The sequence below is a fragment of the Lissotriton vulgaris genome, chromosome 6 (assembly GCF_964263255.1).
Source record: "Lissotriton vulgaris chromosome 6, aLisVul1.2, whole genome shotgun sequence".
Lineage (NCBI taxonomy): Eukaryota > Metazoa > Chordata > Amphibia > Caudata > Salamandridae > Lissotriton > Lissotriton vulgaris.
Window position 1 is genome coordinate 1,060,323,871 of NC_141694.1, and position 13,472 is coordinate 1,060,337,342.

The 13,472-nt window shown below is 48.3% G+C and overlaps 1 protein-coding gene across 1 annotated transcript in view; it reads right to left on the minus strand.

Moving 5' to 3' along the window:
- Positions 1–13,472, minus strand: part of GALNT2 (polypeptide N-acetylgalactosaminyltransferase 2) — an 810,495-nt gene that overhangs the window by 323,835 nt on the left and 473,188 nt on the right. The window contains exon 9 of the mRNA XM_086927129.1: positions 1,774–1,861. Coding sequence (XP_086783255.1) covers positions 1,774–1,861 — 88 coding nt within the window. The remainder of the gene's footprint in view (positions 1–1,773; positions 1,862–13,472) is intronic.

Consider the following 13,472-nt stretch of genomic DNA (forward strand, 5'->3'; position numbering starts at 1 on the left):
ACTTGGAGTGGGAGTATCAGTGAGGCATAGAACCCTGCTTTGTCTGACTTCTTATGCCTTTATCTAGACTTGTCTTTTGACTTCATTCACAGAAAGATGGTGATTAGGACGAGGAGCAGCCTCGCAAGTTGAAAGGAAAAGGCCTAAAGTTTTGTTTCCCACTCTTGGATGGCCCAGCACAGCTTTAGAACATGTTGTTTTAGAGAGAGAAATCCTGGCAAACTGTCATGGTAAACTTAAAGGAATTCGATAAAACTGCAATAAATTAGGAGCATAGCTCCAGATCCTCTAAAAGTGTGGACTAATGTAAGGGTGCAAAGGTGGCTCCTATTTCCAATTTGCGTCAAAACCTGATGCAAAGTTGTGATTTAGGCAGACAGCCCCGCCTGCCAGCATACAGAACTATTGCAGTTTTCCAGATTCAGTCTGGCGTTTGCAGTGATTAATGAAGTGAGGACGCTGGAGAGGAGTAACATACGGTTAGAAGTCTCTGGCAGAAATAATGACTGATTTAACTGATTGCAGTGCGGTATTCGAATTAAACACAGTGATGCCACCCATGCAGCCTTTCTGACTCAATGTCAGATACTTACTGAGCCTAGGAAGTGCATGATGGGATAGCCTCTTCCATGCAGTAGAGATAGCTAGCACTAATGGGTAAACAAGCAGGCGATGCTCAAAGGAACCCTCTCCAATAGGAATAATCTCAGTGCGTACACTCAAAAACCCTCAAGAATTACAATGTTAGTAAAATCGATGGCCATCCCGTCCAAGTGGGACTACCTAAAGGTTGATCACACATCACACTGTTAGACAAACATTGACTGTTTGTTGGTCAACATATAATTCGACGCCTCGTCAGGGGTAGTAAGCGCTATATAAATGCAATTACAATGCAATACAATACAGTAATACACGGAGCTACCATACGAAGGCATTGAGAGCGTACCCGAAACACGTGTCATGCCCTTGTACCTTCCGGTGTGCAAAAACGAGTGCATGTACATGCTGCACTTCTATAAAGCTCTTTGACAGCACAAGGTCTCCCAATGAATTTCTTGCGGTGAAGCACAGTGAGGAATACAGCCCAGAAAAGGGGTATCCTGTACCTACACAAAGGGTGCAGAATTGAAAAACATAATTCACAGATCTGAACAGACAAAGAAGAGTAGGAGGAAACTCACTTCATTTGTAGGCCAAAGACAATCATGGATAGACAAAACAAAATCACAATGTAAAGCACGGAGCAAAAAAAAATAAGTCTCCCCTAAATACTACGAATTACAAAGAATGCCTGACAGAACCTCAGGATGCAAAAATGTAGACCTATTCTACTGCACGTTTGACAATCAAAAATAACTAGAACAATCAAAACCAGTGTGCGATTTGCATTTGGGCCCGTTTCCTGGCAGTTTTTGACAAGCAGTTTTTAGCGTTTGCACATTTTGCAAATGTCTTCAACGTCTACAGTAATTCAACAATACGCTATATGGAGCTGGACAGCGGACAATGTGTTTGTTCCATGCTTTCGGGACACTTGAGGCATTCATCTCACCTAGATGTGTGTACAGTGTTTACTTTGCTATTGTACACTCATGTTGCATTAAATGGATAAGGTTTTATAAAAGTATACAGCTTGCACTAGTGCAGTATGAGGGGTAAAATTAGAAAACCCCTGTCCCTGAGTAAGCTACCTGATTATAAGCCAAAGACTCCCGTGTGTCTAAACGTGATCGATTTGTTTGAAAAAAGGTAAGACTTAACAGAACCTACCTAATTGGAGCGACTGGATTCCCTTGCCGGGTTCTTCTTTGCTCTGGTGTCATATAGTCCCACTTAAATACCAAGTTCCAATCGAAACCTGTGAACAGTTTGAATTAAAAAACAAAAGAAAAAACTTTAAGCAAATTATTTTGGACATGCTGCAATATTTGCATTCTATGGATCGTTTATCACCGACGTGAAAGACAGATTAGAATTTCAAACAATGCAAATGAAAAACTATTAAACAGAATATCTACCTATGAAATATTGTGTGAAAGGAAGTCGACACTGAAAGGAAATCTAAATACCTGTCACATTGTACTCTGAAAGGGCAATCAGAATGGTAAATGGGACCGTGGACTGTTCAAAGAACATTATAAGAAGCTAATCAATTCCTACAACAATGTAACATTATTCTACTAATTATGCTCTTAAATATGAAAAGCAGATATGAACACAGTTTTGGTGTAAATTTAGATTGAGTAAAACTTTTTTTAAAACAGATCTACTGATTCCATTGTTTTAAAAAGAAAACATGTTTTAAAAAGAAAACAATACAAATTCAAGTGCCAGTATGAGAGTACCTCACATAAATCAACCACCTCAACAGTGGATACAATTCCTAAACACAAAGTACATTTATATTGAACTAATTTTATTAACTGTATCAATCATTACTGGAAGTAAACTCAGTTTTGCTAATTATAATAATCACCAGCAGCCAATGGGTGTACAGAATAAAATATAGTACATTGTAAGGAAAGGACTGTTTTTGCACGGTCACGCTCATATTTTTGGACTGATGCTGGTGGTTTTTTGACTCCTAGAGCACTGAGGCTTGGTAACCAGACCTCAGGGCCAGTGCCCTGACCCCAAAATGTGCATGTTGCATTATAAGCTATGTCCATTTGGATTAGGCTAACTTACCTGCATTATATGGTACCCAGGGCATGTAAGTTAGAGTCACCCCAGGGATTTTAACAACGGTTGTGTCACCCTAGGTATGACACCAGTAAAATGAGTATCCCAGTCCACCACTTCAGACTGGAAGGGCAGTTTTAAACTAATATCCCGACTTTGCGCCTTTGAAACCAATGCCAAAGCAAAAAGTCCATCTGAAATATGTGCAAGACACATCTATGGCAGCCCACTGAGCCCTAAGACACAGTGCAACATATTTTATGTGCAGAACATGTATTTAACATATTCTGGCATTAAAACTGAAAAACTGCAGTTTTTACTGTGGAGAGACTAGGTCAGCCCTTTGCCAAGCAACAAGGTTACATGCTGACCCTCTTCCCGGGGTATTGACTCCTGAATGGTTAACCAAAGTTGATAGTCCATGGTATCACCCAGCTCATTACATTACACTCAACTTGACTCTCACTTTGTTGCCTTCAATCTCCTGTGCCCTTAACGGTTATACAAGCAGCTTGAACCCGAGACAGCTGTCTGCCCTCCTAGGAAGAAATGCTAATGACTACCAGGAAAGGAGACAATAGGGGATTGCACCGGAGAGAGGCATTATCTCCCTCGTGTAGGAAGTCACACAGGTGTTGCCAAAAAGGTGACCTTCAAAGCTGAAGCCGCCTTTGAAGTACAAATCAATCAATCAATCAAAGCATTTATATAGCGCACTACTCACCCAGAGGGTCTCAAGGCGCTAGGGGAGGGGGGTCCGCTACTGCTCGAACAGCCAGGTCTTGAATTGCTTCCTGAAGGCGAGGTGGTCCTGGGTCAGGCGGAGGTGGGTCGGGAGGGCGTTCCAAGTCTTGGCGGCGAGGTAGGAGAAGGACCGTCCCCCTGTGGTGGCTCATCGGATGCGGGGGACGGCGGCGAGGGCGTGGCCGGTCGATCGAAGCTGGCGTTTGGGAGCGTAGAAGTTGAGGCGGCTGTTGAGGTATCCTGGGCCTTTGTTGTGTAGGGCTTTGTGTGCGTGGGTGAGGAGACGGAAGGTGATTCTCTTGTTGACCGGGAGCCAGTGCAGGTCTCTCAGGTGTCTGGAGATGTGGCTGCGGCGGGGGATGTCCAGGATGAGTCGTGCTGAGGCGTTCTGGATCCGCTGGAGTCTCTTCTGGAGTTTGGCGGTGGTTCCGGCGTAGAGGGAGTTGCCGTAGTCCAGACGGCTGGTGACGAGGGCCTGGGTGACCGTCTTCCTGGTCTCGGTGGGGATCCACCGGAAGATCTTACGTAGCATGCGCAGGATGTTGAAGCACGACGAGGAGACGGCGTTGACTTGTCTGGTCATGGAGAGGGAGGAGTCCAGGATGAAGCCCAGGTTGCTTGCGTGGTCTGTTGGTTTGGGTGCGTTGCCTAGGGCGGGGGGCCACCAGGAGTCGTCCCAGGCGGAGGGTGAAGATCCCAGGATGAGGACTTTCGTCTTGTCCGAGTTAAGTTTTAGGCGGCTGTTCTTCATCCATTCGGCTACCTCTTTCATCCCTTCGTGTAGGTTGGCTCTGGCAGTGGCGGGGTCGTTGGTGAGGGAGAGGATCAGCTGGGTGTCGTCGGCGTAGGAGATAATGTTGAGGTTGTGCTGGCGTGCGATGTCTGCGAGGGGGCTCATGTAGACGTTGAAGAGGGTTGGACTGAGCGAGGAGCCTTGAGGAACGCCGCAGATGACTTCGGTGGCTTCTGATCTGAACGAGGGGAGGCGGACTCTCTGTGTCCTTCCGGCGAGGAAGGAGATGATCCACTCCAGTGCCTTCTCCTGGATTCCGACGTTGCTGAGGCGCTGCACTAGTGTACGGTAAGCGTGGAAGGGTATACTCAGATGTGAGTCCCTTGCTCATTGCACCATCAGGATTCAAGCAAGCCGGGCCGAAGACGGCTGAAATGCCAGAAACCGGTCCCCGGTAGCTTGTTTCCTTCCCAGTATAAGAATTGGCTTGGTAGTTTGGTCTGCCCTGTTCCCATGATGCACTGGGCCAGGGTCAGACTAATTTGCATATAGCCAAGTTCTGAGCTGGGATGGTGCAGTGAGCTAAAAAACGGTGATGGATCAAGCCCTGATCTTTGGACTGGGTAAGAGTGGTCTGCTTAATTCAGACACTCTGTTCATCACCACCCCCTTTTCTGAAGCACTAGTGTACGGTGGCAGACAGTGTCGAAGGCCGCGGAGAGGTCTAGGAGGATGAGGGCTGCTGTTTCTCCGTTGTCAAGCAGGGCTCGGATGTCATCGGTGGCTGCGATCAGGGCGGTCTCGGTGCTGTGGTTGGCCCGGAAGCCAGACTGTGAGAGGTCGAGGGATCCGTTCGTCTCGAGGAAGGCGGCCAGCTGCTTGTTGACGGTCTTCTCGATGACTTTTGCAGGGAACGGGAGCAGCGAGATGGGGCGGTAGTTCTTGAGGTCGGTGGGGTCGGCTGATGGCTTCTTAAGTAGAGCACTGAGTTCGGCATGCTTCCAGCTCTCCGGGAAGGTGGCGGTGTCGAAGGAGGTGTTGATGATGTCCCGCAGGTGGGGTGCGATGACAGCGTCGGCCTTGTTGAAGACGTGGTGAGGGCAGGGGTCGGTCGTAGATCCGGAGTGGATGGAGTTCATCGTGCGGACGGTGTCTTCGGTGCTGATCGGGGTCCAGGCGCGGAGGGTGGTGGTGGGGGGCGGTGGTTCGGTTGTGGCGTGCGTTGGTTGAGTGCTGAAGCTGTTGTGTATGTCCGCGATCTTGTTGTGGAAGTAGGAGGCGAGGGAGTTGCAGAGGTCTTGCGACGGGGTGATGTTGTTGTTTCCGGCGTTGGGGTTGGAGAGCTCTTTAACGATGTTGAAGAGTTCTTTGCTGTAGTGTGCGTTGTTGTCCAGTCGTTCCTTGAATGCAGTTTTCTTGGTGGCGTGGATCAGTTGGTGGTGTTTTCGGGTGGGGAGCTTGAGGGCAGTCATGTTGTCCGGTGTTGGGTCTCTGCGCCAGGCTCTCTCGAGGGCTCGGCAGTTCTTCTTGGAGCTCTTGAGTTCGTCGGTGAACCATGGGGCTTTCTTGCTGCCGGGTCTGCTAGGCGGGGTCCTCAGGGGGCCGGGGTTGTCTGCGCAGTCGCTGATCCACTTCGTGAGGTTGGTGGCCGCTTGGCTGGGGTTCGTTGCGCCGGTGGGAGGGTTCTGGCTCAGGGAAGTCGCGAGCTGGTCGGCTGTGATCTTGTTCCAGCTTCTGCGTGTAACCTGTTGCTGGTGGTGGTGGATCGTGGTCCTTCTGAAGCTGAAGTGGACGCAGCTGTGGTCCGTCCAGTGGAGTCCGGTGGCGTGGCTGAAGGCGATGTCCTTGCTGGATGAGAAGACGGGGTCGAGTGTGTGTCCGGCATAGTGGGTGGGGGTGGTCACCAGCTGCTTGAGTCCGAGGTTTGCGAGGTTGTCCAGCAGGGTGGTGGTGTTGCGGTCGTTGTTGTTCTCCAGGTGGAAGTTGAGGTCCCCGAGGAGGATGTAGTCAGCGGAGGGGAGGGCGTGTGGGCTGACGAAGTCGGCAATGTCCTCGCTGAATTGTGTGCGTGGTCCCAGGGGTCTGTAGATGAGGGTGCCTCTGAGGGTGGTCTTGGGGTTGATGTGGACCTGGAAGTGCAGGTGCTCGGCGGGTGCGAGGGTGTCGTCGGTGTTGGTCGTGATGCGGATGGTAATCTTGTGGATGATGGCGATGCCTCCTCCAGTCTGGTTGATGCGGTCCCTCCGGATGATCTTGTAGTCGTCTGGGATGGCGATGGCGATGCCGGGCGCTGAAGAGGCGTTCATCCAGGTTTCCGTGAGAAAGGCGACGTCTGGGGCTGTGGTGTCGAGCAGGTTCCAGAGCTCGACGGCGTGTCTGTGGACGGAGCGGGTGTTGAGCAGGATGCATTTCAGGTGGCTGCTGCTGTTGCTCGTCTTGGTCTTGGTCGGTGCTGGAGTAGTGCAGGTCCGGATGCAGGTGAACTTGCAGGAGTGGCAGCAGAAGGGTCCGTGGGTGCGTCTCGGGGTGGCTCAGTAGCAGCCCGGGATTCGGCCGGCGTTGAGTGCGTTGAGTTCAGTGGCGTCGTAGGTCCAATGGGTGGGCGGGTGCCTGCGGGGGCATGGCACTGGGCGCGGTCCAGGCGCGGACGGGCGCAGACGGGCTTACCTTTGGCGCACCTTCGGCGCTCAATCGGCGCGCCCGCTGCGCGTTCGCCCGGTCGCCATATATGGCGAAGTGGGAGGGAGGGAGGAGCTGGGAGGCGGGAGCGGGGAGGGTACACAAAGAAAAGGGGGCATGGCCTCGAGCACAGCGGCGGGGAGCGGGGCGGGGGGCACAGGGGGAGCAATAACACGGGGATTAAGCAAGAGTCACAAGCTCAGGGGGATACAAAACAACAAATAACACTGGAGAAAAAAGCACGAAATCACCGAGCATACTGGGGAGAAATCCGATTAGCGCGGCAACAGTCAGGCAGAGAGAGCGATCCCGCTAGGGCAGCGGGGGGCGGGGTTGAGGCGGCAGGCTCAGCGAGGCTGAGTGAAGTAGCGGGCAGGAGGGGCACGCGCTGCAGCTGGTGGCCGTGCGGTGCGGGGGTGTCCTGGGAGCAATTGGGAGAAGATCAGTCCCATTCAAATTCAAATTCAAAAGACTTTATTTCGGATATATTACAATCCATAAAAGTACGATACATTATACATTTCATTTAAAAAGAAAAAACATCACAAAGTTACATAGACAATATAAAATAAGTGCATAAGACATATGAGTTTCTTGACAGAGTGAGTAAACAAGATCAGTACAGACAAAGTGCAAGTGCAAGTCGAGCCCATATGCAATAGTGCAAAAAGATACTTCAGGCAGAAAATCACAGTTATTCATCTAAGCATTTTCTTATTCTCACAGATAATTTTAAATATTCTAGCACCTGGAGAACACAGTCAGAATGCAATAGCTGTAAATATACAAGAGCGGGTCTGATTTGTTTAAAATTTAATTTTCTTAAAAGAGTAACAAGATACCGCCTGCGGGGATATTCATAAAATGTGCATAAAAATATAAAATGCAGCATGTCCTGTGGAGACTTCCCGTCGCAGCCACAGGGTGCTGCCGATTTTTTAAAAATGTCCAACTTTGGTCTAATTAAAATGTGGTGGAAGATGTTGAATCTAAATCGGGTCAGCAGAAACTTGTCATGGGAGGTGAAGGAGCCTGTTAAGTACATTTCCATAGTGTCACATGTTCTCAACATGATGTACTTTCTGACATTTGGTTTCATGAGCTCCACTTCGTCTCTTAGGGCACTACGATTCATAAAAAAGGCCCTCTTAATTACTGCAGCATCACCCTTGACTATATCCCCCGGATTTTCAAACAAATTTGGGCGCCCAAGCTTCAAAAATTGGGACTTCAGATATTTGAGCCAGGGTACACACATGGCATAATCCATTGAAACAAGATCTTCCAGTATCTGGTGGGTTAAGGGTATATCCTGGCTTAACCATAATTTAATCCAGCATAACAGTGGTTTCAAACCGACAATGTCTGAGACATACTGACAGCCAAGCTCTTCATGTACAGCTAAGTTTGGTGTACTACCTGGGACACACAGCAAGCGCTTTAAGAAGTTATTTTCGGCTATTTGTATTTGTTCACCATTTGTATAGCCCCATATCTCACTGCCATATACTGCGGTGGATATGGATTTAGCACTATATAGTTGCATCATGGCAACCATCGGCTTTTTCCCCAATTTACTGGCAAAATTAAAAATCGAGGCATTCACTCTGGTCATTTCACCCTTCTTTCTGGCCAGATGTGGAGCCCAGTTGAGCTTAGTATCAAATAAAACACCCAAATATGAAAATGTATTGGTAACAGGGATCACAACATCATTTAATTTAAAGACAAACTTCTTTTTTAGTTGACGGCCAACATGCATAATGTAGGATTTCGAATTATTGACCATGAGATCCCTGTCAGACATAAAATTATTAAAAGCATTCAGCAGTGCTTGAAGACCCTTCTCTGTTCGTGATATTAAAACTGCGTCATCCGCGTATAGAAGCAGGGGAATGCCCCTCTCTCCTGCTCTTGGACAATCTGATTTTATCTCTTGCAATGCAGACTCTAGGTCGTTTATATAAAAATTAAAAAGAAATGGGGCCAGAATACACCCCTGCCGTACTCCTTTGTTGGTGCTAAACTTGCCTGTGGTTTCCCCATTCGCTGAGAACCTCACATTGGCTTTTGTATCATTATGTAGGTCCGCAAGGAAGTCCACAATCCCCATGTCCACGCCTTTGTCCCTCATGGTCTGCCATAGCCTCCCCCTGTTGACACAGTCGAAGGCTGACGACAGATCCATGAAGGCTAAATGAATTACTCCTTTTTGAACAACAGTGTATTTATTCAAAATAAGAAACAAATTAAGGCACTGAGTTATGGTAGAGCGGCCTTCACAGAAACCATATTGGCAAGTTGACATAATGTTATTATCGGTCGCCCAGCTTACTAGACGTTGAAGTAAAACTCTCCCCATAATTTTAACCAGTGAATCGATAAGGGATATTGGTCGATAACAAAGAGGACTTCCCCTGTCGCCTTTCTTGAAGATAGGGACTATAGTTGATAATCCCCACGTTTCCGGACAGCCTACCCTGGCCGCAGCATTAAATACAGCAGCCAGAATTGGAGCCCAGAAAGCTGGATCATATTTATAAAGGTCCGGCGGAATTCCATCGGGACCTGGTGCTTTATTGGCTGTAAGACCCAAGATGGCAACCCGAACCTCGCTTATTTCAAATGTTATATTACTGCTCCCCAGAAGTGGGGCAGGAGCACTAGTACCAGCACCCTCTAGAAAGTACAGGCTTTTGAAGTGGCTTTCCCATTCTGCTTTAGTTATGCAGCAAGCAAGTTCATTACAGGGGTCATCGGTTAAAAAAGGTTTTTTAACCAGTGCCCAGAACTTGGTGCTGCTCTTCAGGGTGGAGGGATCAAGTAATTCCTGCCAAGCCTCCTTCCTGAGGAGCTCCTTACGGGCGATGGTAATAGCCTTATATTCTTTCCTGCAGGCCTTCACCTCCTCCCGGTTCCTCGGTGAGGCTGACAAAGCAATCCTTAGATTGCGTGCAGCTTTGGTGCAGTCATGGCTGAACCATTTCGGGCCTGTTTTAGCCTGATTTTTATTAGGGACAGTAAGAAGCGCTGACACCTTCTCCGACACATTTTGATAAGATTCTAGTACTAGCCTGGGGTCATCCCCCCTAATCATGCAAACTTTAATCTCCTCTGTACAGCTCTCAACAATATTTTTGTAGAGGATATCTGCAGATTCCAGTGACCACTTTAACCTCCTCCTGCCATCAGTTGTTCCCAGGCTACCTTGAGTAGTGGTCTTATTTCCCTTCTTTGCCCAGGGACATTTCAAGCAGATTGTTAAGGGATTATGGTCACTGAACTCGCTCGAGACAATGCAAAAAGAGTCTAAAAAATTTTGCATCGTCCGAGAGGCCAGTATATGGTCTATAAAGGTACCCCTACCATGTCCCTTAAAAGTTGGGGTATCAAAACGATACAACGGGTCTTTAAAAGACAGCGCCAAAGAGAGGTCAAGATCATCCATCAGATTGTTACACAGTTCCCCCTCCTTGGTGTGTTCCATATGGAGATAACATGCACGTTCACAAAACATATCAGGTAAGCATTTATGTAAAGGATCTATACAGGGATGTAAGTTAAAATCCCCCATAATCAGCAAATTATGGCCTAGGTCTTTCATATTATTAGAAACAAAAGAATGTAGGAAACAAATATCATTCCTAACCTCACTGTCGTAGATAGCATTGTAAAAATTCACCAAACCCACACTGACATTTCCTCCAGATAAGACCAAGCCCAATACACCTGTATGCTTGGCTTCAGCTCTGCGTACTCCGCAAGGTAATAGTATTGAAATAAAAATTACCAGGCCCCCCTTCGGCCTACCCCTTAAGGATGGCAAAGCGGGTACATAAAATGCCTTATAACCTTCCAAAAAGAGGTTACAGCCCACCTCCCAGGTTTCTTGTAGGCAGATAATCGAAAACTGTTTGATGTAGATCACCCAATTTTCATCACACATTTTCGCCGCAAGACCTGCAATGTTCCAAGAAATAGCTTGGCATGCTGGGTTAGTAACCTCCGGGATATCTGAGATTATGTTTGTGAGTTCACCTGTAGCCACAGTATCCTGAGCCGCAGGTGCCATCCGTCAGTCGCACATTTCAAGGCCAGATAATGCTTCATACCTGTTCTGTGTAGTTAGATCCGTGCCATATCGATAGGGGCCAACACTATTACTCCTGTTATAAACATCAATGGGTCCAACTGACCTACAAGGATTCATGATGTTATAAAAAAATTGAGAATCTTGAACAGGGGTGTAAGGTTCAAATGCCCGCCTGGATAAGCTCTGTTGTGGTGTAGGTTTACAGAGATGCGCATAAAAATAGCCTAGCGGGCGTACACAGATACTGTTTTCATTATAGACCAGTGAAGAAGCTCTCAGGAGAACAGTCGCCACATGCTGAGGGTGTTTAAAATTAATGACTATACAGTCTCCAGAGCTAGATTTTCTAGAGGGTCCCACCCAATTCACACGTCTAACTAACATGATCTGGTCCGCGTATGCTATGGGAAAACCAAAATTTTTGTTAAGCCAAGCTACAGTCTTGTTTTTCAAGGAACTATGGGACTCATCATAAGGAGATGCAGGATGTGTGCCGCAAGGAGGGACATTAGTTAGTACTGCCACATATGGAGCACAATCAGGTGGTAGGTTTAAGTAGCGATTGTGCCTTGGGTGACTAAGGGTTCTACTGTTTTGGGGTGTTGTAGATAGTTGTGGTTGTGGAGCTGATACCACTGGCGTATCCAATATGTTGGGTCTATCAGGCTCCGCTGGTACCACTATAACAGTATTCCCCCTATCCCTATCCTTCATCCGTGTGTCATTGGCTTTATCAGATTCTTTCCCTTTCCCCCCACTGTGAACTAAACCACCAAATGTTGCAGTCTTATGTGATGATAAGAGTCCACCCAGCCTTATAACTTCCTTTGCTAAATTGTCAATCTTGTTAGTTAAAGGCTTGATAAGCTCTTCAATTTTTGATGTTAATGAAGCTTCAAGATTTTTTAATAAAGAGGCAAGCAAGTCAGAATTTTGATGAACCCCATTACCATTAATGCCCGTAAAGACAAAAGGGGTTATAGTAGCAGGGCCACTAGTCGTCTTACCATCCTTTTTTTTACCCTTGGAGTTATTAGGTTTACCATTTTCTTTTTGAGATACTGTTCTACAGGTTCTCAGGGGCCTATTTTCAGGTTGGGTTACAGTTTGGGTCTCATTCAAAACATCGGTGTCGTCAATTAGCTGTACTGGTGGCTCGGCATAGACCTCAACACTTACTGAGATGGGCACAAGGGGGTCAATAGTAATGAGATCAGTAATATTAGCAACAGGGTCTATGGGTGGAGTAATATCAGGGGGTGTTTCTAGTGAGTCCCCTGTCATATTGGCCTTCCCCAACGATGCACGTCTGTTATTGTTAATTTGGTTTACTTTCCTAACCAGGAAATTATCCAGTGAAGCTGGACCTACCTTAACCTTGTCAGATTTGGGTTTGGACATCATAAGAAGCGAGGCTACAAAATACACACTAGCGTGCTCACTCACGATCAAGTAAAAACAACAATAGTGACAAATTATAAAAGTTGAGTTCTTACGTGCACACAGCACGATGACAGTCAGAATTGGGCGCTACAGGGTCCCTGGCCCAGTCCGGTCTCCTCAGGCCTCTGAGGGCCACAGAGGGCCCGCCCTTTGCCCGGGCTTAGCCCCGGGCGCTCCCGCGCGCGACTCGCGGTTGCGAGAGGCGTTCCGGTCTTTAACGCGCCTCCGGGCGCCCCAATGGCGTCACTCCCGCGCCACAGCCGCCGGGGCTCCTGGGATGTGGAGTTCCCAGCCCACACGGCGACCTCGTTGTTGCTCACGCGTTGGCCGTTCCCCTCACGGCAATGGCTGGACAGCTTCCTGGGACCAAAGGGCGCTGGCCGTTCACCTCACGGCAGTAGGTAAGCCCCCAAGGAGCTCTAGGCGCTCCGGTCTTTAACGCGCCTCCGGGCGCCCCAATGGCGTCACTCCCGCGCCACAGCCGCCGGGGCTCCTGGGATGTGGAGTTCCCAGCCCACACGGCGACCTCGTTGTTGCTCACGCGTTGGCCGTTCCCCTCACGGCAATGGCTGGACAGCTTCCTGGGACCAAAGGGCGCTGGCCGTTCACCTCACGGCAGTCGGTAAGCCCCCCATTATTTAGGCAGACTTTCTGGCACCATGGAAGGAGTGGGGAAACCTGTTGCCAAACTGTTATTTCAGGGGCATGTAACCCTCTTGGTAGCCACACCTGCTGCTTGGTGGAACCGGCTTAGAGAGGCTGTACTGGCATGAACTGCACCTGTTGAACCGGGTGGATAGTAAAGAAGAGCTCTGCCTGATGTGCCCTGCTCATGAGTAAGCTGTTTCCGGAGTCCAGTCAAAGCAAAGAGACACCAAGAGTCAGTTGGCTGACCTCCTGTTCACAGCATAGAGCCACACAAGCTGAGAAGCCTGCTGGGGCAACTTGGCAGCCCAGAATCTTCAAACAACTGCAGTGTAACACCACAGACCAGAATACAATGCTCAAAGTTGCACCAAAGTTCGCTGAGCCCAAGAGAATCAGGAATGCGGCTTGGTCATCAAGAATCAGAGCTATAGCTCAGAGAAGGATTTT